This window comes from Bicyclus anynana, chromosome 9, assembly GCF_947172395.1.
Source record: "Bicyclus anynana chromosome 9, ilBicAnyn1.1, whole genome shotgun sequence".
Classification (NCBI taxonomy): domain Eukaryota; kingdom Metazoa; phylum Arthropoda; class Insecta; order Lepidoptera; family Nymphalidae; genus Bicyclus; species Bicyclus anynana.
The window spans coordinates 534257-560278 of NC_069091.1; the positions used below are offsets into that span (position 1 = coordinate 534257).

At 36.6% G+C, this 26022-nt stretch overlaps 1 protein-coding gene across 1 annotated transcript; it reads right to left on the reverse strand.

Annotated features, from left to right (window-relative positions):
* Window positions 1-23931: 23931 nt before the first annotated feature.
* Window positions 23932-25096, reverse strand: LOC112048829 (fork head domain transcription factor slp2-like). Its single transcript, XM_024086507.2, has one exon. It carries the CDS (start codon window positions 25033-25035, stop codon window positions 24331-24333), a length of 705 nt encoding a protein of 234 aa, XP_023942275.1. The 5' UTR covers window positions 25036-25096; the 3' UTR covers window positions 23932-24330.
* Window positions 25097-26022: the final 926 nt, after the last annotated feature.

The following is a 26022-nucleotide window of genomic DNA, read 5'->3' on the forward strand; positions in this document are numbered from 1 at the left end:
TATATCAAAAATATTTTATAAGGAATTCTTAGAATCACTCTTTTACAAAATATAACAATAGTCAACAAATATTGAATGAAATGAATCAACAATAAGTTGTTCAATTCATAAATGATCACAAATGAGGTAAAGTGAGCACAAACACCCCGCATGCGGACGAACAATTACAGAATGTTACCAAACGGGAATCAAACCCGCCTCCATTAGTACCAATTCCGGCAATCGGAGCGCGTTCACTGCGTCCATATAGATTTGATACAGTTAGGGCGTGGACACATCAATGCATAATAAGTCCGACCAATATTTTCCTAATAACAACCACTCGCTGACGCCTGGAACTGACTCTTATATGTGTGTATGGATTTCCTCAAAATACTGCAGGTCGCGTCAGGATTTAGTTTATAATTTTTACACGTGACTTTCCTTGAAATACTTTGGAATTTGCACTCGATGAAAAGCCATTGCTTTATGCTTCATCTGCTTTCATGTAAAAATGGCATATGTAGGTACCTACTTTACCACCGTACAGCTGAATGATGATTTAACGTGTTACGTAGTAGGTAGGTAGGTATTTTACATAAATACCTAATAATCATTACCTAATTTTTCTCACTCAATTTTTAATTGATTAACTCGTATGTAGTGTGCTTACGAACATAAGATTCTGTTTCTACTATTCAATTAAACAGAAAAAATTAAGCATAGCTTGAATCACGATGTAGGCTTTGTTTTGTTTATTTTTTTTAATAAACGTCTCGGTTGAAGTCATTATTATTCACAATCTAATTTTTTTTAAATATAATTTTTTTTTTAAATATTAAATATAACCCGTGTTGTGTTCCCAGCTTTACAACAATTACAGCAACAATGAGAGCTGTTTCCACAGATTCCCATAACGGCGTAAACAGAGGAATGCGGGAGTGCCGCGGGCCGGGGGTGGAGGGCGGAGGGCGGAGGGACATAAATACAAATTATTCTATTACCCTCATGAGTGCCCGCACCCTCCGACTGCGACGACAAATAGCGTCTTGAAGATTAAACTAATACGATATTATGAATAGATATTGTAAGACAAGTTGTATCTCTGGTTTATTGGAGACTTTTTTCATCTGCAGCTGTTTAGTACGATAGTTTCGATGTTTTGGTTTAAGAGATTGGGAAAGGTTGTTTAAATAAAAATATAATTACACAAAGCAGTGTTTTACCATTACCAGTAATGGTATTCATATTCTGAGATTCGAGTATATTATGCACTAACTTCTAAGGAAACCACTAAATAAAAAATTGTTAAACAATTCTCAGTGGATATGACGTCTGTCTCTGATTCCGGAGGGTGTGGGTTCGAAGCCGGTCCGGGGCATGCACCTCTAACTTTTTAGTTGTGTGGTTTTAAGAAATTAAATATCACGTGTCTCAATCGGTTAAGGAAAAACAGCGTGAGGAAAGCTGCATACCTAAGAATTTTCTTAATTCTTTGCGTGTGAGAAGTCTGCCAATCCGCATTGGGCCAGCGTGGGCATACTGAGAGGAGACTCGAACTCACCAGTGAGTCGAATATGGGTTGATAATGATGATGAAACAATTCTCTATTATGTTAATCGATGTGTCTACTATCTAGTATCTATTTTATTCACTCATATGGTACACGATGACATTCATATATTAAGAATTGGTCTCTCTCCGGTCGAGCAGCCAATTAATTAATATTAAATGACACTATTTTTATCAGATAGGTACGCGATCGTGATCGTGTCATTGTTTGAGTCCATCTTGAACACAGGACAAACTAATCGCAAATTACTGACCTTCCTTCATTGTTATCTTCCTTGTGGAAAAATGTTGTTTTCTTAACGGCCAGATATAAGTATGCACACAATTGTGATACTAAGTCTCGATAGTAATATATGCAACTTTTTAATAAATTAACTTCATTGTATACCACACAAAGAGTAAACTGCTCAACAAAGGGGCATCCACCGACATGGCAGATTCTCATGCAGTCGAGAGCTAATGCAATTACAGTTGAAAGGAGCAGATATTGTCCGCGGCTCAATTTGCTCAATTGCGCCACAATGGAGAGGTATTGTGGCTGGAGGGCAGAGGGAGCCAATGCGCCCGTATGTCTTCCACGACGCAAATAGACGGCCTGTGATATAACGTTACTTGTCTATGCTACATGTGAGAGTAAAACTCGAATGTTTGCTGTTGCACTTTCAATAAAAATTATTTTATCAACATCTTATTATAGTAGACTACAGTTCGTTTCATGGATGGTGCGGGTGATAGTTCGATTCACACTTGAAGATTTGCCGCGATTCGCGATAATAGTACGTATTATGAACGTCATACAGGCGTGTCACGGTCATCGTACCCATGCTATCTGAAAAAACAACAACCTGATGCCCCTGGTGGCCAAACTTTCCTTCATTGTAGGTATCTAAGTTTGTCAGTTTACGCTCTGAAAACGTCTTACCACCGTGGTTCGCCTCCTTGATAGGGTAAGTCCAGGATAGATGCCCCACTTTTTGAAAATGCTAAATAACTCCGAATTTTATAATCTTAGAGCATTGCGTTCTTTGGGAGATATTAAATATATTTCTTAATGTTCTATATTATCTGAATCTTTCTGATATAGACTGTGTAGATTTTGTGTAAATTGTAATTTTATGGACCTCTAAAAAATGGGATAGACGCCTACTGTGGCGGATAGAAGACTTATCATGAAAAATCTTCTGAGGATAGGTGCCCTTAGTGGGGATTGGCAACTTAGATTGAACATTGTAATTGGTTTGTTCTAAAATCAAACAACTATATTATTATAATCGGTCTTTATGGTGTTTTATATAACTTTCATTTTCATTTCTTGGCCATCTTTGTCAAAGTTATACTTTAGCTATAGCTTTTTAGCAAACTGATATGCTAACTGACGTATTGCTGTTCGGTCCAGCGGAAATCCAGCTTCTCCTAATTTGAATGTAAGAGCCACGAGTCGTTTTTTGTTATTACAGCATGTTTTCATAAAACAAATAAAAATAAATGCTAGATATATATAATTTTTTTCAGTAATAATTATGCCAGACAGTAACTACAATGATATGATGCAATACAATACAAAGTAATAGTAATTCAAATTTAAAACAACAACACATACAGTAACTTTAAAAATAAGAATTGCTGTTAACGGCAAATCTTCGTCTTAATATTTTAAATGGTATTCCTTATATTCTAGAAATCTGATTTACGCCTTTCTCTCCCTTTTTCATTTCTTCAAACGCTGCTAGCATACTGTCTTCGGTCTAGGTTACAGTACGAGGGACAATACCCTGTTTCCTTTTATATTTACGAGGCATTTTGCTCTCCTGCATCAACACAACACTTATAATAAACAGTTGGGGATAGTTGCCCTTAGGGGCATCTATCCTAATAAAAAACGGGGCAACTATACTTTTTGTAGGGGATAGATGCCCTTATCAATAAAAACAAAAGTTGAGTTTCAATTACTATAAAATCTATCACTTTACATAGGCTAATCTTCAATGCAAGCAGACAAATAGAAAAAAAAATAAAATTATAAGCGAGAGAAAAAATACACTGTTGAAAGAACTTACGAATCTTATTTTGGCGCCTTTTGTCGTCTCACCGCGGAACATTTTTACTCACACAGACGAAACGCATGCACTCCGGTCGAAATTCCTCCCGACACTAAGGTTTGCAGGGGGAGGACTCGTTACTTACAGTAAAATTTAACTCCTACAGTGCTCCTAACATAGTGAAATAAAAATCAAGTCATCTATCCCACTGGGGCATCTATCCTGGAATTACCCTAGTTTTCCCAGACGTATGTTTATGGCAAACCTATTCAAATTCCAAAAAATACTATGGGATCAAATCAAAGCGCTAATCTTCAAGTGCCCATCAATTTTCTATGACCCCAATAAATATAAATCTTGGCATAAGCAGTTTTAAGTTTTAATGTTGATTTATGTGACGCGTAATGTTGGTTAAATTGATTGTTATTAATTGCTGTCCCATACATCAGCCCGACGCGCCGCCACTCGCCGCCGACCGACCTGTTGAACTTGAAAGGGGTAACGATGTCTATGGGCACATGTTAGGAGAGGTAGCGATCAGTGCTTCACTGCTTAGATATTGCTTTTGAAGTATTTTAATGACCTCTGTTCTTAACTTCTGAGCATAACTTGATCGATTTCTGGTTTAATTACTACTCAGTATTTTTATTTATTTTAAAGTTATAGGAACAAACACGATGGCATAGTCCACTATTTCGGCTAGATGATAGGATTTGGATTTATTTATCGAATTATTCTTAGCAAAGCCTTTCATTTGATACCCATATTGTAGAAGTGCCTTAGATGTGCCGCCATGTTTGATTTAGAATGCCGTCACAAAGTTATCCATGCATTTTCATCCAAAATGAACAAGTAAACAAAATTTCAGCTTGCTTGCGTTGCAAGATTTCATCCAAACAAACATACATACCTACATACATTGCAAGTTAAATAAAAGCTTGTCAAAATATCCAGGGCTTCTCTGGCAATCTTAAACTTTATCATGATAATACCTAATATAATAAAAAACGTGAGCGTCTCGAGATGCTGGACAGAAGTGATATCATAAACCTGCTGCCTTAGGCGTGAAAGAAAGGGAGGCCAGACAGAGTAGCGCAGTAACGCGTTACGTAGTTAGAAGTTGTCACTTGAATTATTATAACGTTACAAAATCGACAAGAGAAACGCACTACAGCTCGCCACTTGCACCACCGGGCGAAGGGTGGCGGCAAACAAACCAAGCCAAAGTAATCCGTTCCGGATGACACCGCGCACCAGCGGGTCGGAGCATGGTACGAGACACCATATTTATAGCTCTTTTAAGCTATAACCTAGCGCCTGATGGTAAGTGACATTGCTCTAAATTGCTCCCTAAAATGGACGCGCTTTCGTATAGATGATACCCATACCACAGTAGATATAATAAGCCCATACCCATATTCCAATTCATATTCCATTGCAGGTACATCTTTCAATAATATACCTAATATAAGGTATAAGGAACCAAACCGCTTAGCCCACGGAAGTGACTAGAGCTTGAAATGCCTTTTGTTTCAGTGTGTTTTCTATATAGTGAATAGACATTCTAGGCAATCGCGTTCTATCTTAGGCTACGTCTACACTTACCACCAGTGTTGAAATCAAGCGCAAGCATATTATCAAGTAGTCTCCTAAAAATTATGTCTGCATATTTTTCAAGGTAGGTTACTAGTCGCCCACGATTTCGTCCACGTGAAAAACCTTTTAGAACGTTTAGAGGAACAATACGTTATACATAAGTTTACATTACGTATAGTTTAACCGTTCACGTTTATTTTTTTTACCCGGTTTAGCAACCATTTTCATTAATGCCGGTCGCAGTGTGATGTTATACATATACCTACTAGTACATTATTTAGCCTTCCTTTAAATGGATTACCCAAAACAAAAAATTTTGTTTTACAGCTTTTCATTTTATTGAACGGTTTGCGTAGTAAATAGTAAGTGAAGATTACATCCGCTCTCCCGGATGAACACTTATTGTTTAGTGCAACGTGCCGCAGTGTGTCCAGTGCCGGCGCGGACACGCTGTATAATTGTTGGTTCCGAACATGCGGGTAGTCGACAGGGATACACAACATTTGGTTAAGAGTTACATCTAACGAATTGTGTCAGTTTAAATGTGAGCAAACGTTCTCTTTTTACAAGTACACTTACTTAAACTTAACAGAAAACACAGAGCAACTAACTAATATTAGGTGGAAAACCATCGCATATATATGTGATGGTTTTCCCGATGGTTTTCCACCAAATAACTTAAACTTAGTAAAACTTCGCAGAACATTAATAAGTTGTTATGTTTGTGTATTGTGTACTAGCTGACGCCACGCAGTTTCACCCGCGTGGTTCCCGTTCCCGTAGGAATACAGGGATAATATAGCCTAGCCTATAGCTTTCCTCGATAAATGGGTTATCTAACACTGAAAGAATTTTTCAAATCGGACCAAGTAGTTCCAGAGATTAGCGCGTTCAATCAAACAAACAAACAAACTCTTCAGCTTTATTATATTAGTATAGATTATGTCCTAAAATGCTTTGCCCTGTCTCTGTCAACCTAAGGCAAAATTGTCCTATTAAGTATGCCATGAATCTCATTAGATACGTACACTCAGAAATTTTTATTTGGAATATGTACATTGTACATAATTATTTGCAGATCGCTGACAGGCAGAAAAACTAAATATTAAAAATATTATTGACATGTTTACTACATTAATATTTATTCAATCTTATCACTGAGCTTTGCTTTAGTGGGAAATAAGTAAACAGATCCAAAACATACTAAATTTAAAATGGTTTAAAACATCTGACACGAAAAAAACTATAGAGGGTGCGATGGTGCGAACTAATCGCTTCGAGTGGTTTAAAATCATTCAATTACTGACGGACGAGCAACATGGCCAAACTGCGCGTCATGCACGCACTAACGTTAGCTTGATGAGGAGGGCGATCCTAATTAATTAGCATCGAGTCAAACATTGAAGAACTTTAACTATTTCGTCGAGTGGAAACAATGTTCAAAAATTCAAAATACATATTTTTGAGTAGAAAATGTTATGCACAATTGCGATGATACCTCTAATGCCAAAGCACAAAGTAATGCTTGTTAAGGTCGTAGCTTACCCGGGACCCCACCCGCACCGCCTCGTCGCTAAGCGTTCACTTGTAGTCGACAGATGGACCACGACTGGACGCCGCGTGGTCAACTATTTGCCGAGTAGTCTATCAGTTTGGCCCTAAGTGTGCCCGTGTGTCAGCGAGCTATCATCGAGTGGTCCACTCTCAGTCCGCGAGTGGACACCTCACGAGCGAGGTGATCTGGTGATGGTACGGCGTTGATGTAGTGAGTGCCCATACAAATCCATACGATTAATACTAACCACTCGAGGCAAGACGGTGCGGGTCAAGTCCCGAGTGGCTTTAATGAGCTACAACCTTTAGACTGATTAGCTGTTAACCTGTAGGCCTATAATGCGCACTACGTCATATTATCTTGAGTCGAAAAAGAGATGTTGTTAACATTTGTCTATCTCGGTGGTGGTGACTGAGTATTTGTCTGTCGAGATTTCGTCTTTCTCACGCGTCGAGATAATAATTTATGTATCTTGGTCCTAATGCGCTTCAATTCGCCAACCATACTGGAACACGATGACTCTACATAAACTACCTATGAGATAATTATATGTCCCTAGTTAAGCCAGGTAGTATTTTTTATCAAATTAGCAATTTAAAAATACAGCTGCTTCTTTGACAGCAAATCATTATTCTGTACATGAAGAAGATTAGCTTAATTAACAGTTAATGTAAGAAACATAAACGGGCGAGCATTGAGGTCGATGGCTATGATATGAGGCACGTCGTGAACAGTAAATAGCTGCCCCTTATTGTCCACACAGCAATCAGCCGCCGAGAGCCGCAATTACCGGAGTTAACCTCGGCGCAGGGGTCACAATCTAATTTAATAACCTCAATGAGACTAACATCGCGTTACACCCACACGTCTCTACGAGCTGTGCCTCGACGATACTTTACGACACTGTGGAATAAGGAGTATGTTTTTGAGCGCTTGGCCAGTTGGTACAATGTCCATCTATTACCCACATGAAGTCTTTTGACCGTAAGTACAAAGTCAATCGTTTTCTGGAAGTCTGTTTCGATGTAGTAGTAAGACGATAGATTTGTTTGAGTGAACAAACTAAAGACACGTTCATTGGAGACACAGTCTTATAGGCCGAACGAATACGAACAATTTTTTGATTTACTGCCCAAAAATCGTTCGTACTCGACTAAAATACTAAAGAAGCTCGAACTTGGCCTTAAAGACTATCCAGTGGTTAAATGCTCCTGTATGTAGAGCTTTTTGCTTATGATGTAGAGCTAAGATGGTGTAGACTAAACGCATTTGAGTGTACAACTAAGTATATAACGAAAAGAGTGTTATCATTGAAGACACAGTCAGTTTTACTCACCAACGCACCTGTCAAACGGTTGTGACTTTCCGCAATATTTATCATGGATACTATTGTGTATTATGTTCAAAACTTTCAAGAAACGCCAACTTGTAAATATAAATCCTGCTGTAAAAGCAGCTCTTTGTGACTGAAGTTCGGATCTACTGCCGTAATTATTTCTGCAGCCAGTGCAGACTTGCTGTATTCTGGTCTAGGTATGATTGTTGGTGAAATGACAGGCACACAATCCCCAATGTCTCACAGTCTCAGACATCTCAGGTTGACGGGCTCAACATGTAGAACATGATTTGCATGTCCTGCAAATCATGTGTGTAGTCCTGTTATGTTTAACCAAGCCATCCTGCATACCACTTACACATACATTATTATTTTATTTTTTTAAATAATAAATATAATTTAAAAAAAGTTTGTAAAAAAGATGAAAAGAGTGGTGTAATTGTTTTTCTCCGCAAACAAGTTGCGTCATTACCTGCTATCGCATAAAATATCGTATTACAATCCATTTGTTCTGCTTCCAAATATCTCAAAACACGAGAAATTCGATCCGACAATACAAGCCAATACTATAATTACCGCAAACAATGTCATTTTTATCTTAATTCCATCTTAGTTCAGCTCGGGGGCCCGCTCTAGCGGAACGCGGAATTTCGCAAATAGTTTTTTTTGCTGTAATCGAGACTTTAATGCTAAACTGTGCGCTCGAGGGTAAAAAGTGAAAACAAAAAGTTTGCAAACGAATTGTTTATTCTGTCAGCACTTGCGTGCTTGAGGGAGTTTTGTGTTTTTTAATTTTTTCTTTTGTTACTTTTATTATTTTAAGTAGGTAGGTATTGCACTAGAAGATCTAAGGGATTATTTTACAAGAGTTCTGAATTTAGAAAGATTTTAGCTATTCATTCATCATCATAACCTAAAAGATTAATTTAACTGTGAAACGTGTACGTCTCAGGTCGCTCAACAGAAGTGAAACTAATTTAAACTGAACTACCTATCCAATATTGAAATTGTTTAATTTGAGAATAAGCTTTTTTTTATTACTTAATTCTGGTTAATTCAGGTAATTTATGGTTTATATTACACAGTGACAACCTTACAACCTTACAACGCCATCTATTGACAGCAAGACTAACTATCAAGCAATAACAGCTAATAACGCTGACAGCTGCGTGTCAGATTTGTCATTGTCAAAATAATGTCATTACAACGCGAGGCGTCAATGTCAATGTCAATGGAACTGTCATCATTGTTGAAGGAATTAAGAGTAGATATTATACGAGATATGCAAGAATCATTAAAAAGTATGGAATCTAGAATTACGCAAAATATAAATGAAAACATTGATATAAAATTCTCTAATATCCAGCTTCAAATCGACGATATTATACATACAAACCAAGACCAAGAAAAGCGCTTATCATTACTGGAAAAACAGGTCAGAATGCGAAATATTATATTCTTCGGCATCGAAGAAGGTGAACGATCGTACTATGAGCTGGAACAGAGAATTATGAACATAGTGAAAAATAGAATGAGTATACCATGTGAGAGAAACGAAATTGAAGTTGTAAGAAGAATTGGAAAAAAAACAGAGAACAAAATACGTCCTATAAATGTAACCTTTACAACATTTGGCAAAAAAATTAGTATTTTGAAAAATCAAAAATCTCTAAATGACTCTTCTATTTATATAAAGGAAGATTTCCCAGAAAAAGTCTTGGCTGTGAGAAAATCTCTTCAGGATCAATTGCAAAAAGAAAGATCAGAAGGAAAAAATGCAGTGCTTCGTTACGACAAAATAGTTATATTAAACAAAAATAGTTCTAACAATATTGTGAAAGATAAAAAAAAGAGGGAACTTGAAATTTCACCTCAAAGCCAAACGGAACAAAAGGTTACGGGCATTATAAAAAAATACTCTGTGGCTAAGAAAAATAAACTATCGACAAACACTATTTCAAGCCAAAATTCTATGGATAAATATGTACAACCGAAAACATACAATCAAAAATTTGATTCAACTCTACATCATAATGAATAGCAACTACAGCACCTACAACCAACTCAATACAACACTACTCCCCTAAATAAAAATATAAAGCAAACAGACATGAACCTTATTTCCCCACGATGGCTGGTCACCATGGGGAAGAATGACCAATACCCCCCAAACTCTACAATAGACTACACCGAAAACTCTACCAAAAACTCTTTAAGGAAAGCAAAAATTAAAAATAATTTCTACTTGGGAACATTAAATGTCAGGACTCTTCTATCCCACAACCGTATAATAGAATTGGAAAATGCCCTTAAGTGTATAAAATGGGATGTCATAGGACTTTGTGAAACAAGGAGAGAAGGATTAAAAATTGAGGAACGTAAACAATTGATATTATGCTACAAAGGAAATGATTCTAGCGAATATGGGGTTGGATTCATTATTCATAAAAAGTGGAAAAACAATATATTAGAGTTTAAAGCCCCTAACGATAGAATAGCCATCCTTAGAATGCAACTCTCCGAAAAACAAACATTCTGCTTTATACTAGTCTATGCTCCAACACAGAAGGCTCATATGGATGAAATAAACTCTTTCTACACCTTATTAAGCAACATCTACACGGAGAGTAACCCCAACGAATATATAATAATCATGGGAGATTTCAATAGTAAAGTTGGCACGGACCTATCAGGATATTACAACAATGTAGGTCCACATAGATACGGAAAAACTAATGAGAGAGGAAAATTGTTAATGGAATTTGTTATAGAACACAACCTAAAAATAGTCAACACATACTTTAAAAAAAGAAAAAACAGAAAGTGGACATGGCAATCCCCATGCAAAAAATATAAGAATGAAATAGACTTTATAATAACAAAGCATATGAATATTTTTACAAATCTCGATGTAATAAATAATTTCAAATTCTTTACTGATCATAGACTCGTCCGTAGTTGTCTTAACATAAAACCAACCAGAAAAGTCAGAAAAGTCAATGCACTTAAACCAAACATATATGGAAATACAGAACACAACAAATTATATCAAGAAACTCTTAAAAAACAGTTTACAAACTGGAAAAAGGATTTAAACATGCAACAAAAATATGATAGTTTCATTAGAATTATTTCATGTAGTGCAAAAAAGACCCTACCAACAGAATCAAAAAAAGAAATGAGGCTTTCAGAATATACTAAAAAGCTAATTGAGCAAAGAAGTACACTTAACTATAATCTAAAAACAGAATTACAAAGAAAAGAACTAACAATACTAAATAAAAGAACTAAGAAGGCTATAAAAAAGGACATCAATGACTTTGAGAATGAAAATATAACCATACAATTGAAGGATAACTGCTCAATTCGTAAGATAGAACGTCAACTATTAGATAAATATGGGAAGAACTGGATGCCAAATTTAAAAAATCAGAGTAATAAGCTATACACCAATAGACTGGATATACTAGATACAGCAACAAATTTCTTTAGAACATTATATACATCCAGATATGTACCGAACACCTTACAAAATCAAACATATAAGTTACAATTAATGGGTGAGAATGAAACAGTGCCATTGATTATTAAAGAGGAAATATTAGATGCCGTCAAATCTTTGCAAAACAAGAAAAGTGCAGGCACAGACTACATCAGTGCTGAACTGTTAAAAATCGGAGTAGACGAACTTTTGGAACCTTTACAGAATATATTTAATGACATAATAGTCACTGAAAGGATACCAACGCAATGGTCTGAAACAGACATAACTCTTCTGTTTAAAAAAGGTGATCCCTCACAAATAAATAATTACCGACCAATAAGTATTATTTCAAATATTTATAAAGTCTTTTCAAAAATATTAGTCAAAAGAATTTCAACAGTATTAGAAGAACAACAGCCTTTAGAGCAAGCAGGTTTTAGAAAAGGATTTACCACAACAGACCACCTTCATACTTTAAACATATTAATAGAAACTGCAAAAGAATATAAAATACCACTATTTCTGGCTTTTATAGACTTCACTAAAGCTTTTGACTCTATTGAGCTTGAATACTTATGGAAGGCACTTATAACACAGGGAGTACAACCAAAATATGTACGAATTCTACAAACTATTTATAAAAATAGTAGAGCCAGGATAATCCTAGAGAAAGCAGGTGATTTCTTTAACATAGGGAGAGGCTTAAAACAGGGAGACCCTGCATCGCCGAAGCTATTCAACAGTGTTCTGGAAGAAATATTTAAACATTTAGAATGGGAAAATTACGGCGTTAAAATTAATGGAAGACATCTAACAAACCTAAGGTTTGCGGACGATATCATTTTAATTAGCTCGTCAGGAACACAATTACAACAAATGGTGACAGATTTAAACAAGCAATGTACTATAGTAGGACTAGAAATGAATGAATCCAAAACAAAAGTAATGTCAACTATCAACAATAATACCAATATTTATATCAATAACAAAATCATAGACAAAGTTGATAAATTTATATATTTGGGACAAACTCTGACACTAAACGATTACAATAATATGGAACAGATTATAGATAGACATATAGAAAACGCTTGGAAAAGATTTTGGTCACTAAAATTTATTTTTAATAACAAAAAAATTAAAGTGGAGATGAAAGGAAGAGTTTTCAACTATTGTATTTTACCCATACTTACCTATGGCTCACAAACATGGTCATTAACAAAGAAAACTGCAATTAAAATGAAAGTTGCACAAAGGAAAATGGAAAGAGCAATATTAAATATTCGTCTTTTAGATAAATATACAAAAGAAGAAATCAAAAGGAAACTTCAAACAAAAGACGCAATAACTATGGCCATGAAAAATAAATGGAATTGGGCAGGACATATAATGCGAAGGAAGGACAACAGGTGGTCTACAGAAATTAATGCTTGGTGCCCAAGATATAACAAGAGAAGAAAAGGAAGACCATTATGTAGATGGAGAGACGACCTAGTAGAGTACATGGGCCCTACATGGCACCAAAAGACAAATCAAAAACTTTGGAGGAGTTTGGGGGAGGCCTTTGCCCGGAAATGGGATGGGTTATAAATTAAAATATATATATATATATATATATATGCATATATAATAATAGTAATAAATAAATAACCAGGCTATAATAAAATAAAATAATTACACAGTGAATGGTTGGAGAAGAACATTTTGACAGTAACAAAATTCCTGAGCGTAAACCAGACAGAGTGGCACCGTAACGCGTTACGCGTCACGCGTTACTAAGCGGTTTACCTTCCCATAAGATGTTATGTTTTCACTTCAAATGTTTTCCTTGATCAGCTACGCTCACTTAAGTCTTGGTTCTGGCTATGATGATATTGGTTTTTTTAGAAAGTTCGTGGTAAGTAGGTACTTATAGCCAAACGATCTGAATCACCAGATCAGACCTGATATTCAAAATCTATCTCAATATGTACCTACAATCTTAATGATCCCTGAATAACTAGAAATCAAACACAGAACCTCCCGTTGCAAAGCAAAGTGAGCCGGATCAAATATTTTGAATTTTATTTCAACTATTTACAAATAATTTAGAAGAAAGTGAACCGATCGATAAACGTTGTCGGCGCGCCTTTGATGCGGTGCGCTTTGATGTGCCGCGACTGGTTCTCGTTAGCGAACAACGCGTTCCGACGAAACGCTGAAGCTTTCAGGAATGGCGAAAATAGTACGCCCCAGGTGAGCGAACATCCGCGACCACCTCGCTCGAGCCCGCAACGATGAGCTCGCGGTCGTTCTGCATCGTAACAACTACGAAACAGTTCAACATAACTGACGGAACATCTATGTGGCTCGATGGAAGGAACGCGGAGTCCAGTTGTAGAAGAACACAGTAATGACAGAGATGACAAAGATCGTGATGATTATTATCCGAAAAATAACCGAGTAAATTAAGTGGCAGCATCATCTAAATTCCACGAAGCTCGTTTTTCTCATAAACCAAAACATCCTCAAGAGATTTTGTCTGGACACTATTCTGTTTTAACAGGTGTCTTATTAACTACATAGGTAGATTATGGTAATTTAAATTTGTGTTAAGGGTGCGGTTGCTTTGATTGGTTGGAGAATAGCCAAATAATGTTGTTATTCATTGACTTACGAATGTGTGGTTTTAGTACATTTTGATTTGTGGCCTTGCGTTTGGAAGCAGCTACACTCGTATATTACTTAGCCCCCCCGAGCAGGCTGCTAACCGTGCTGGTGTAAACATTTTAAGAACAATCGCCAGGCGAGCATTCTGAGAACGGCCGCCTGTTATGAAACATCAGAGGAGGCGAAGAGTTCATAACCGCTCTGTTTACTAACACATCACCCGCCGCGCTTGTTAATGAACTCAAACCCTAAACTACGACTCTACTAAACAATCGCCGGTCGAATCCCTTGCGAAGTGGTGGGTACAGTTATCCATTTACAATCTCATTGACAAAAGTCCACGAACATTTTTTATAGTTATAATTGATGGAACAATTAGATGACCCACCTTGCTTAAGTAGTAGATACAGTAGAGTAGTATAGTATACAGTTAACTATAATAATCGTCGATAAAATATAAACAATAAAACAACATGGAACACATCCTATAAAGTGCTGCTGCTATTGTCCTGTTTCCATCGACCTGTGAGCATTGACTATCACGATTTGATTGATTGACAGCAATGCTGAATTTAATAGACGACTTCAAATCGTCCTAAACTTCAAAAATATGATCTGAGTATTTTAGGCATCTTCTAGACAAACTTGTCCAATCTTGGACTATTTCTACACGTACCATCCAGGAGAGACAACGACCATCAGAGATCATGATCAAACGAGAGCCTATTTTGCATAAAAAATAATAACAAGCAACTATAATACCTAGAGTTATAACATTTCTTTTTTTGTTAATTATAAAATGGTCCCACCAAACCGGCATATTTAATATAAGCAATTAATTAATTTAATGAATGGCAATATAAATAGGTACATAATAATTAGTTAATGAATACAGAAATGTCTATCACTGGCCGCGTCGCAAAAACTGTAATTAGTTTATCCAATTTTATCTCGCACACAAAAACATATCAAAATAAGGTCTGTGGAGCATGATGTCACCTCCGGCAGTGAGGTGTAAATGTCTAGACAAGTATATAGAATACCTGTTTTCTAAATTATAAGCTAAGAGCCAGTGATACCGAAACCTTTATCGTTTCACAAAAACTGAAAGTTCATCAGCCCATACATAGTTTAATCTTAGACTAAGGAAGCTTTGGCAGGTAGAAAAGTAGGTCATATAAAGAGTATTAATTAGTTTTGTGGGCTTCGACTGAGCTTTTAAGATTGGGTCTCTGGCGAAGGGTTGCTATAAAGTTTAGTGTTCCAACGACTAGAGACAGGTTAAACAAATTTTATTATGTATTATCAATTTTCAGCTAAACGATTCAGATGTTATACGACCGTTTGTATTTATATGGGTATCTGTCTATTTTGGTTAGAGATAATAAACAATAGGCCCAAATGTTTAGGCTTAAGCATAGTGACATATCAAACCAAAATACTTACATCGAACAGTATAACGTCTAGCTAGAAAAAAAAAATTGCTCTATTACGAGAAAATCCTTCTTTCATTTACAAAGGTTTCCAATTCATAGTTATGAATGGATTTCTTACAAATTTTCTACTATAATTATACCCTTTCTTCTCTTAATACACCATTCTCGACGTAAGAAAAACATTCGCTTTAAAGATGAAATATTTATAAAATCGCATTGAAAATAGCAAATGTGTCCAAATAAATACGTAAGTAGTATTATAATAAACTGAATGTGGACAAACAGATTACAAAAGGTCCAAATATTTCCAATTGTGACATTTTGTGATCGTCACAATAATCCCATTTTTTTGACACGAGATTAGCGACGACGTCCGAAAGGATTAAATTTTTGATTCGCAATTGTCATCGGGAGAATGAAATGAAGTTATAAATATTCATTCATATTTTCGTTTCGTTTCTCCTTTTGAATTCTTATTCCATTCTTCCTCGCACGAATACGTTAAATGACGTCTAAAGTATTGTGGTGATTGTAAACTGGGGATTCATCTCGGTTTTGCACTTATAGGATCATACGAGTAATTTAAAGCCTACAAACTTATTTTGATAGTCCTTTTGTTGGTGGAAATTATATGAAAATAGTTACAGTTTATGAGATTAGCCCGACACGTCGTTAGAATACCTAAAATCGACAGAGAAAGAAATCATAAACTCGTTCTTTAATGACCTATATGTAGCTTGGCAACTTCGTTCGTAACACTCGAGCGATGAATGAAAAACCCACGACTGATGCACCTCACTTCCCCCGCGCAGTCTTTCCCCCCCGTCGCCCGCATATCATGGGAGTGTCATCTACGAACTCGCCAGACTATGTTATCTTAGCTAACTATTATTTTGTAACTGCTTTATAAAAATCCATATAGTCATGTACTTAATTCTAAAGAAGTAAAATATATACTTATTGATTAATATTTCTTTGTGTGATTTAAAGAAGGGTTATACTTGTAATAAAGTGATTGCAAATAATAGAATTTATGTATTTTAAAAACACACTAAACTAGGCGAAATGACTTTGCCAACAGTCGTGATTGAACCTAGAAAGTAACATTCACATCGTAATATCGCAAATAAAAAACGTGAGGCATCCAACAAATAAATAAATCGACCTAATAATTGTACCCAAATGTTTTTGTAGTGGTATAATATATGTGACAGTGAAGCATGTTTGATTGTTGGCGACAAACACGAAGTTCCGTCGCCAACAGCAACAGGGCGTTGGCTGTAACCCAACACCCTAAGCCGCATAAGCCCGGCGCAGCGCTCGCGACACCAAACATCTTGCGCTCTAGAAATATTGTGAAAACCTGCGGCCAACGCGACCCTTAATAAATCACCAAACGGAGACATAAATAAATTGTTCTTATTTTAAAGAATATTCATCATTACCAAACAACGATTTTATATTATTAGATACGTGCCTACAAAATCACCGCAAAAAGTGATCACAAATACTCCACTGAGCGCATGCACAACTTTGTGTTTGGTATACTTATATTGTTTTTACACTTTCTGTACACTCACACATTCGACATTGTAGACAATATTTAATTATTTAGGTACTATATGTTTAAAAATAACTTTCGTTGTTTACAATGCGACTAAATGAAATTAAGATATTTAGCCACCTTTGTTCGCCGCAGTGACATATCTAAAATTGTATAAAACTATATACTCGTATAAGTTTAATCATCGAGACCGGAGTTGGGAACGTCCGCTAGTTTAGTATAAATTAATATACAGCTGAACTATACAATAACTGTATATTATCCTCATATAATTAACATGGAATCAATAACAACCGCATTTTTCGATTACGAAAATCACAATGTCAAACACACTGGTTAGTAATTCTGACCAGTTAGCATTAAATAAATAGTGAATACGAAATCAAGTGACTTGAGTCTAGAGACTAACAATAAGCTAATGGGAAAACTGTGTATTATGTCCACTAAAACACTGGTACGTCAAAGTTAGTGAATTGACCTGCTGATCCAGTATTATAGGAATATTATATATCAGGAAATCGTTTTAAAGCGTAAAAGATATAACCCTTACACACAGGGCAAGATAAAATTTGCATAGATCTGAATGGAATCAAGATAAATTAAAGTAAAAAAAATAAAAAACAAATCAGTCAGCCATGTTGTCGATGTTACCGCGTGTTTGTCCGACCACAGACAATTAGACGTCGCGCGCGGAGCATAAACAACGCAGAGCTTACGGACGGCTTAGCGTGAGGACGCGCAGGCGGCGTTTGGCGGCGCTTCTGGTAAATAATTGTAAATCTACGTCAAAACTGCGCGACAAATACATATGTTTGGGGATTACGGGCGATTAACCCGTTTCACACAGTTTTATGAGACGCGCTCGGTCTGCGGGCTGGAGCGCGCTAACGACATTTTGTCTTATTGCTTCTTGTCTTAGGAACTTAAAACCTGTGGCTGCCAGAGCTTCCTTATTGTTTCATTATTATAAAAGCTGAGTTGTCAGTTCATACCTTTACCCTATGTAAGTATGGTAGGCATTAATAGAATTTTCACACCCTTAATTAAAAATATGGATTTGTCTTAATTGTCGAAGTATAAAACGTATTCCAATCCAAAATTCAACATTCATTTATTTCAGGTAGGTTTAGCTTACTAGCTCTTTTGAAACGTCAGATTGTATTGTTATAGTCATGATTTGATAAAGGTAAGTGGTTTAGCGTCACTAACCACCACACATTTATATCTATTATTATGAGCCTTTTATGGCTAAACGCTAGAACAAAAACATTTTTTCATCCTAAAGACGATAATAGACATGAGACATGTTATGTACTTATCTAATAGGGTATTTTAGACCTCGATAATTGCAGTGATTACTTTTTCTTCATTCCAGACTCGTAATTCTTAAAACCAAGTATACAAAACAAGGCCTATTAAAATATATCACACTCCAAATGATAAATAAACAAAATAACCAATAACTTGAAATCCTCATAAAAATCATTAACAGACAATTATGAAAACCCTGATAACCACCACAACCTTAGTCGTCAGTGTCATATAAGTTTCTTGGGACGAATTCGTACAACTTTTAGTCGCTCCACATACAGCACAGACAGTCTCTAATGTGGTCGTGGCGACATTCGGTTAAGCTCCGTTTAAATATGGGCGCGTTGATATCGGGAATCGGCTCCTAAATATGGATTTGTCTTTGTTTTTGTTGGGCTCATCTCTTGCACCTTGGGAGTTAACGCGAACGCTTTCCAGGAATATCTCGTCACTAGCTTGTACTAATTCGGTTAACATGTTTGTTTTTTATTCGAGGACGTATTAGTCCTTGACTGTCTCACCAATTCCTCTATGGTGTCACCTGATGTTCAGTGGCATTGCACGAGTAGTGATAATATTCTACCATGCCCCTGACAATACTACTGCTGTTCTTAATGAGTACTGCTTACCAACAAATAAATTAAAAATGAGGGTAGAAAATGCAAGTCATTTCATAACTTATTTATGTTATCTTATGTGTGGCTTGTATATAAAATATGTTAACCATATCTAATTGTTTTAAACATATTAATCAAATTCCAAAAGAGCCGTGATAGCCCAGTGGATATGACCTCTGACTCCAAATTGTGTGCATTTTAAGAAATTAATATCACGTGTCTCAAACGGTGAAGGAAAACATCGTCAGGAATTTTCTTAAATTCTCTGCGTGTGTGAAGTCTGTCAATCTGCACTGGACCAGCGTGGATTAGGTCAATAGTCCACATTGACCTAATCCCTATCATTCTGAGAGGAGACTCGAGCTCAGCAGAGAGCCGAATGTGGGTTGTGAACGATGATGCCAAAAAGAATGCTCAATATTTCGTAAGCCCAACTGGGACTCGAACCCAGGGCCTAGTGATCCGAAGCCACTGGACCAATGGGGCAGTTTATCTATACGTATAATGCATGTTCATATATTATATATACATATTTAATAATATCTATGTATAATCGTGCCATATCAGGTACAGCATTTTATTACCAATAGTCACAGTATACTTATCAATAGTCTAAGATGAACGGACATCACTAACAGGACTCCACGTTCAATATGAAACTAAAAAGTCATAAATAAACAATCATCGATGCCTAAGATTAATTTGAAATTAAAAGAAAATATTAGCCATTAAAAATAATTTGAATATAATATACAGCTGTATATTTATTTTCTCATAATATTGCGAGTCCATCAAGAAACGAAATGGCAATCTCAATAAATCTCGTCGAGAGTCGGATGAAAGCGCCGCCCGCGCCTTAACCACGTGTTCATATTAGAAAACTTGGAGAAAACTTAAAGCTGGATACATACTGATTAGGTTAGATTAGACACGAGAATCGAACCCAATCCTTTCGACTTTACCTGCTTCACCGTGGAGATAGTGAGACTTGAATTACATTTATTTACCGTAGGTACTCCTTAGTTATAGGTAATAAGCTCGCCAACCCAAATTGTAGAAGCATGGTGGGTGTAAGTTCCATATCTCACCACCTTAAAATACGGTCCTGTGGTTGAACGTTAAAATAGGCTGTTAGTAGTCGCGGGGCTTTAAGCTTTGTATAATTTTCATATATTCGACGTTAAAATAGATTTTATATTATTATAATCATGTCGTAGGTTCTTTTACAATTAAAATTATTAATTAAATTTTATTATTTTGTAACCTGAGAACGAAATTGCCCATACTGTAGCGTTTACGATCACTATGCTAGGACACAGCATTTTTGGCACCGCCTTCAAACCGATCAATAGTAGGGACATAGGTAGGTACGATGTCTTTTTGCTTTTTAGAGTGCATCTTTGAAGTCAGTTAAGTTTTGTAGTTAAAAAGAGTTTATGGATATACGGCATCGCAACAAAATCTTAATAAGCTTTTGAATGAACAAGCGAGATCTTCTAAATATAAGTTCGTCTACCACATTACATCACATTTGAATATGATATTGGCTAATAAGTAGATAATTTCATTAATTTTTAACTTGACAAGGTAATCTTCTATGTTGATAATTTTGTGTCACTTTGTTCATATCTTTGCAGCACTTGGGAAACACTAAATTGCCTCTATTTATCTGCTGACTATACTTAGACTGAATTTAAAGGTTAAGTCAAATCTTCTCAAGAATTCCGTTATGATCTTCATAAAGTGTACACCAATCTTTAGTTTTAACCCACAATCACTAAATGAAGTTGTAGAGCTCCAATTCGCCACGCCGCTCGACCCGGAATGTGGTATGATAGAATTAATAAATACCATTTGAAACTCTCAACAGATGCCTGCTACCAATCATATAAATAAGCTATATTTTATATTATTCTGTTTTTATTTTTGATGAATCATGATTAAGATAAACAATCTTTACTTATAGATACCATAACAAATTATTATAGGTGCTATAAAAAGCTAGATATTCATAATACAATCTCTGAAACTATTGTCGCTAATTGACCGACATTACTACAAAATAAGTTCTTCCGTAATTGACCTATGCTCCTGGAATGTTTGAATGTCAGCGATTTTCTTAAAAAGTTATTTTATTCTGTATTTTTGTATACTAATATTATAAAGAGGTACTGTCAGTGGTATTGCAGGAGGATCTCTGGATCTACAGAACCGATTTTGAAAGATTCTTTACTACTAAAAAGCCACGTTATTTGTGAGTGCCATGTATATTTTATCCCCCGTATTCTTACAGGAACGTGAACTTCGCGGGATAAACCGCGGGGCATCGGCTATGATCTGATATAATTTACCTCCTGAAAAATAACAGAAAATTATTTCTCTGTCTGATATTATTTATCTCCTAACTGTATCCGTCCAGTGGATAGCCTGTGTGGCCTATGTGGCTTTTTTTTCTTCTAAGAAATTTAAAATATAAAATCTCACCTTGGACTTGGATAAATGCCGATCTGACAGACACCCAGTGTCTCGGAGAGCACGTAAAGCCGGCTGTTAAAGAATATAACATTATAATTAAAAACCACCCTACGCCCGCCAACCTGCATAGTGGTTCTAAGCTCATCTTGTTACAAGGAGTGAGGCCGGGCATTAATGGTCTAAGGGCCGTATAGTGAGTCGTGCTATGGCCGTAATAATGACAAAGCTAAAAGATTACGCAGAAATTACGACAATAGTTTTTTCGGACAATCAGAACTGAACTCAAGATCTCTTGTATATTAAACCACCTCCAAAGCCGCAGTTATCAGAGCTTGATATTCGTGTTGATGAAGTCGGTAGTTTACGGTACCAGAGTTTCACCTCTCGGCAAATGAAGTTATAGTGATTCAATCGGACACACCCAATCAAATCGTAAATAGCTGAGGCTTTATTTAGCTCTATTGAAGAGTTGATTGAGCTGTGAACGTGTTTAGATTGGATTGGTAATATCTCCGGAAGCAACTTAACTGTTAATTAAAAAAAAATTGATTCCAAAAATAAGCTAGTCGCGTACTACCTCACAATATGAGAGTTTGGATTGCAGTCGTTATAAAAGTGCCCGTTTCCAATTTTATGATGTTTTAGTGCAAATTGATGAATTAGAAACCTGTGTTTGAAATATGAAACTCCAAGTTCATTATCCAATCAAATGAAAATGGCTCTAAAATCTAAGAAATTTTTAGAGACTTAAACATACTTTGATACGTACTTACCTATGTTTTTATTAGTTAAAGTAAACGAATTTTCAAGGTCAAACTCTCTACTTAGTTTAACTAGATTTGTTTCAATTCATTTAGACTCAACTTCTTCTATGTTTTGTGCTAAATGACCGTCGATATTAGATATGGTAGGTAAGCGAGTGTGTCTAAACATTAAGATAATGATTTTTTGTGAGCTATCTCGACGTATCTCTTAAGTATACCTACAGAAATTTCCTATTTACGCAAGGACCATACTAAGAAATAATAGTTGTATATACTTTATAGCTGTCTATTTTGCTTACTTAGCTTAGTTTCTAGAGAAGCATAAAATTCACTTATCTATAGCCAATATAATATCAATAGCCAAGTTATTTTAAATTTTGTTTGTTTTACCTATTGGTAATATGTTGGTAATTTGTAGAGAGATTATTGTTGTTCTTTTATACTGTCGGTTTATTTTTTACATTCTCATTATTATTAATGAAACAAGCACATGGCTCACATTACTTTAAGTGGAAACCATTAGGTACCTTGCAGACAGACATAACCGTACCTACTCTACTATATTTACTTATAACGCTATATATATTCCTATGTACCTAGATCATAACATCTGCATTTATCAAAGAAGTTTTCTTCTGATAACCATACATTTCAAATCCTTTTTCAAGTGCAAAGTGTCACACATGCCAACATACTCATAACATGCCTTGTTTTTATATTCCGTTGGAAAATACATTTCATGCATCCGGCACGGAAGAAAAGCCGATGAAGATGGTCATAATATCCTTTTTTCCTGGAAGGCTATGAAGTAATCACCGTTTATGACAAAATAACTTGAAAAGGTCACAAACAGCATTGTGGACTTTTCTTATATACATATACATCTTTGTGCAACATACCATCCTATAATATGTTTTTTTTTATTCTTATCAACATCTTTAAGCATGTCAGTAACAAATTATAGAAAAGTAACTAGACAGATAATTGTGAAAAGTAAATATTTGATTCATCATCATTATCAACCCATATTCGTCTCTCTGTTGAGCACTAGTCTCCTATCAGAGTAAGAGGGCTTCGTCCACCACGCTGGCCAAATGCGGATTGGCAGACTTTACACACATAGAGAATCAAGAAAATTTTCAGGTATTCAGGTTTCCTCACAGTGTTTTTCCTTCACCATTTTGAGATACGTGATATTTAAATAGTATTTGATAAAGTACTTACATATAGTACCAACTAACTAAATGCCAATAAAATTATGTTTTATAAGAATCAAATTGGTATTACTTATCGTTTACTACGTTTGAAGGGTATACCTTCCGTGATTTTATCCTATCAATGCTAGAAGTTGCAATATTAATTAAATCGATTAATTTGGCACTGATTTAACTTCAAATTTACATCATTATTGTAGACTGAATCATTACATGAAATCTAAAATATTCTTGTAGGTATGTTACTTAGATATTCAGTCAAAATACCATCTGCACTTCTTTATTAGCTCTTAGATATTCAATTAATTGGGTCATGCGATAATGTAGGATAACAAGACAATGAGTATAAACTTCCAAGGTTTTTTGGAGACATTTATTGCGTCCGATATAACTTTCTAGCCTCTTAACATCAAATTAATTTCATTAAATAGAATCTTACGTCAATAAATAAATAGAAGTACCACTTTTTACAAAATACAAACGATTATAATACACACGCTCGTCCTATCACAGTCACTTCGAAAAACTTCGAAATAGTTCACCAGCACTTCTGATCCTCGCCTAGCTCTACATACCGATCGTGCAATAGCAACCTTCCGTTGCTCTCATCATCAGCAACAGTTCCATAAATTGAGCCAGTAACAGCAGTTGCGTTGACCGTCACAAGATCAGAGCAAGGGATGGTCCTCGTGCCATAATATCGCGAGAATATTCGCTGAAGACTCGTACACCGATCCGATCAACTGTGCTTCACCATGTGGGTATCCTGATCTTGATCTGGCGGACTCACCGGAGGAGATAGCCCGTGCAGTCGTCGGTACAGCTGGTGGTAGGGGTTGGGCGGAGGCGGCGGCAGCCTCAGCAGCGGACTGGGCAAGGCGTATCTTCCGTACACTGACAACAACGGAGGGTACAACCCAACTAGCGAAGCGTACGGGTTGCCGAACATGGGATGCAGAATGGCACCTCTTTTGAAAGCGGCCAATCTCGACCTCGACGCGGCGGTCGACCTCCTCCTCAACTTCCCGGTTGTTCCGCCGATGAACACGTCATCCGAAGATGGGTCCAACATCCAATAGTTGCCTTTACCCGGATCGTCGTAGTGCCTCGGGACTTTGACGAAACATTTGTTCAGACTCAAGTTGTGTCGTATGGAGTTCTGCCAACCTTGCTTGTTCTCCTTGTAGTAGGGGAAGTTCTTCATGATGTACTCGTAGATGCCGTTGAGAGTGAGGCGTTTCTCCGGGCTGCTGCGGATGGCCATCATGATGAGAGCGTTGTAGCTGTAGGCCGGCTTCTCGTTTTTCTTCTCATCTGTGGTGGCGGAGGAGCCCGGGGGAGGGGTCTCGGTGCCCGTGACGTCGAGCTCGCCGTCCGAGGGCGAAGGAGAACGCGACGAGGCCTCGGGCAGTAAGTCTCGGATCGCGAAACTTGGAGGACTCATAGTTGTGCGGCATCTCGAGCCGCTCGCTCCGAACTAAGGTGCCTCCGCGACTGGTGGCGAGGCCCCGCCTCTGGCTACGCCCAGTCGACGAACCCCACCTATATCGCATCCACAAACGTATGAGCCGGCAACAAACTTGTCTTTACCGCCCACTTGCACCTTATTATTTTACAAATAGATGTCGTATTGCAATACTTAGGTGAAAAGGTGAATTTCGCAAGCTTTTTACCACGTAGGGTTACACTTTTGATAGGGCCGCGCCCGGCTAGGGTTACGTTATAAAATAACTCGATTCATCATGGGCTGTAAACATTGTTTTTTGTCTTTTGTCAGCAAATGCGACTTCGTTTTTACCGTGCGTTGTATCTTAATTCTGATTCAATAGAAACCATTTTGCAATGTAACAATTGAAAGTTAATTTGTGCAACTTTTTACGATTTACACACGTAGCCGTTGGGCCACAAACTTTTGCGTAGCGACGGCACATTCAACGATAAAAACAAGATAAAGTACGAACGTATTTGAAGTTGATATCACGCGCGGCGACTATGGTTCTTTGAAGTTATAGGTATTCCATTCTATTGATCATTTGATATCGCTTGTCGCTTGTTCTGAACGGTCGTGGCCCTGTTCAGGTCTCGTTGACTGGGGTAGGGCTATAAAATAACTCGATTCATCACGGGCAGTAAACATTGTTTTTTCAACGTTACACGGGTAGTTTAGGAGTTTATTTAGTGTGACCGGTTTTGATGCGACTCTTTATGTATCGATGAACGATGCTAATTACTGTTTTACCCCAACACTGCAGATGTGTTGTAACAATGTGTCGCGGGGGAAATTTGTCATTTCAACCTTTAATAAATTAATCGAGTTATTTATCATTGAGATGAATTGTTGCTCTTACAGCATAGATAGTACAAAACTACTACGGCTGCTCCTGTTGTGTGGGTATAATGATGCTTTATACCTATTCAAGAGGTCTTTGGT

Coding starts and splice junctions, on each gene's coding strand:
- LOC112048829 (XM_024086507.2), bottom strand. CDS start 25,035: ATGAGTCCTCCAAGTTTCGCGATCCGAGACTTACTGCCCGAGGCCTCG.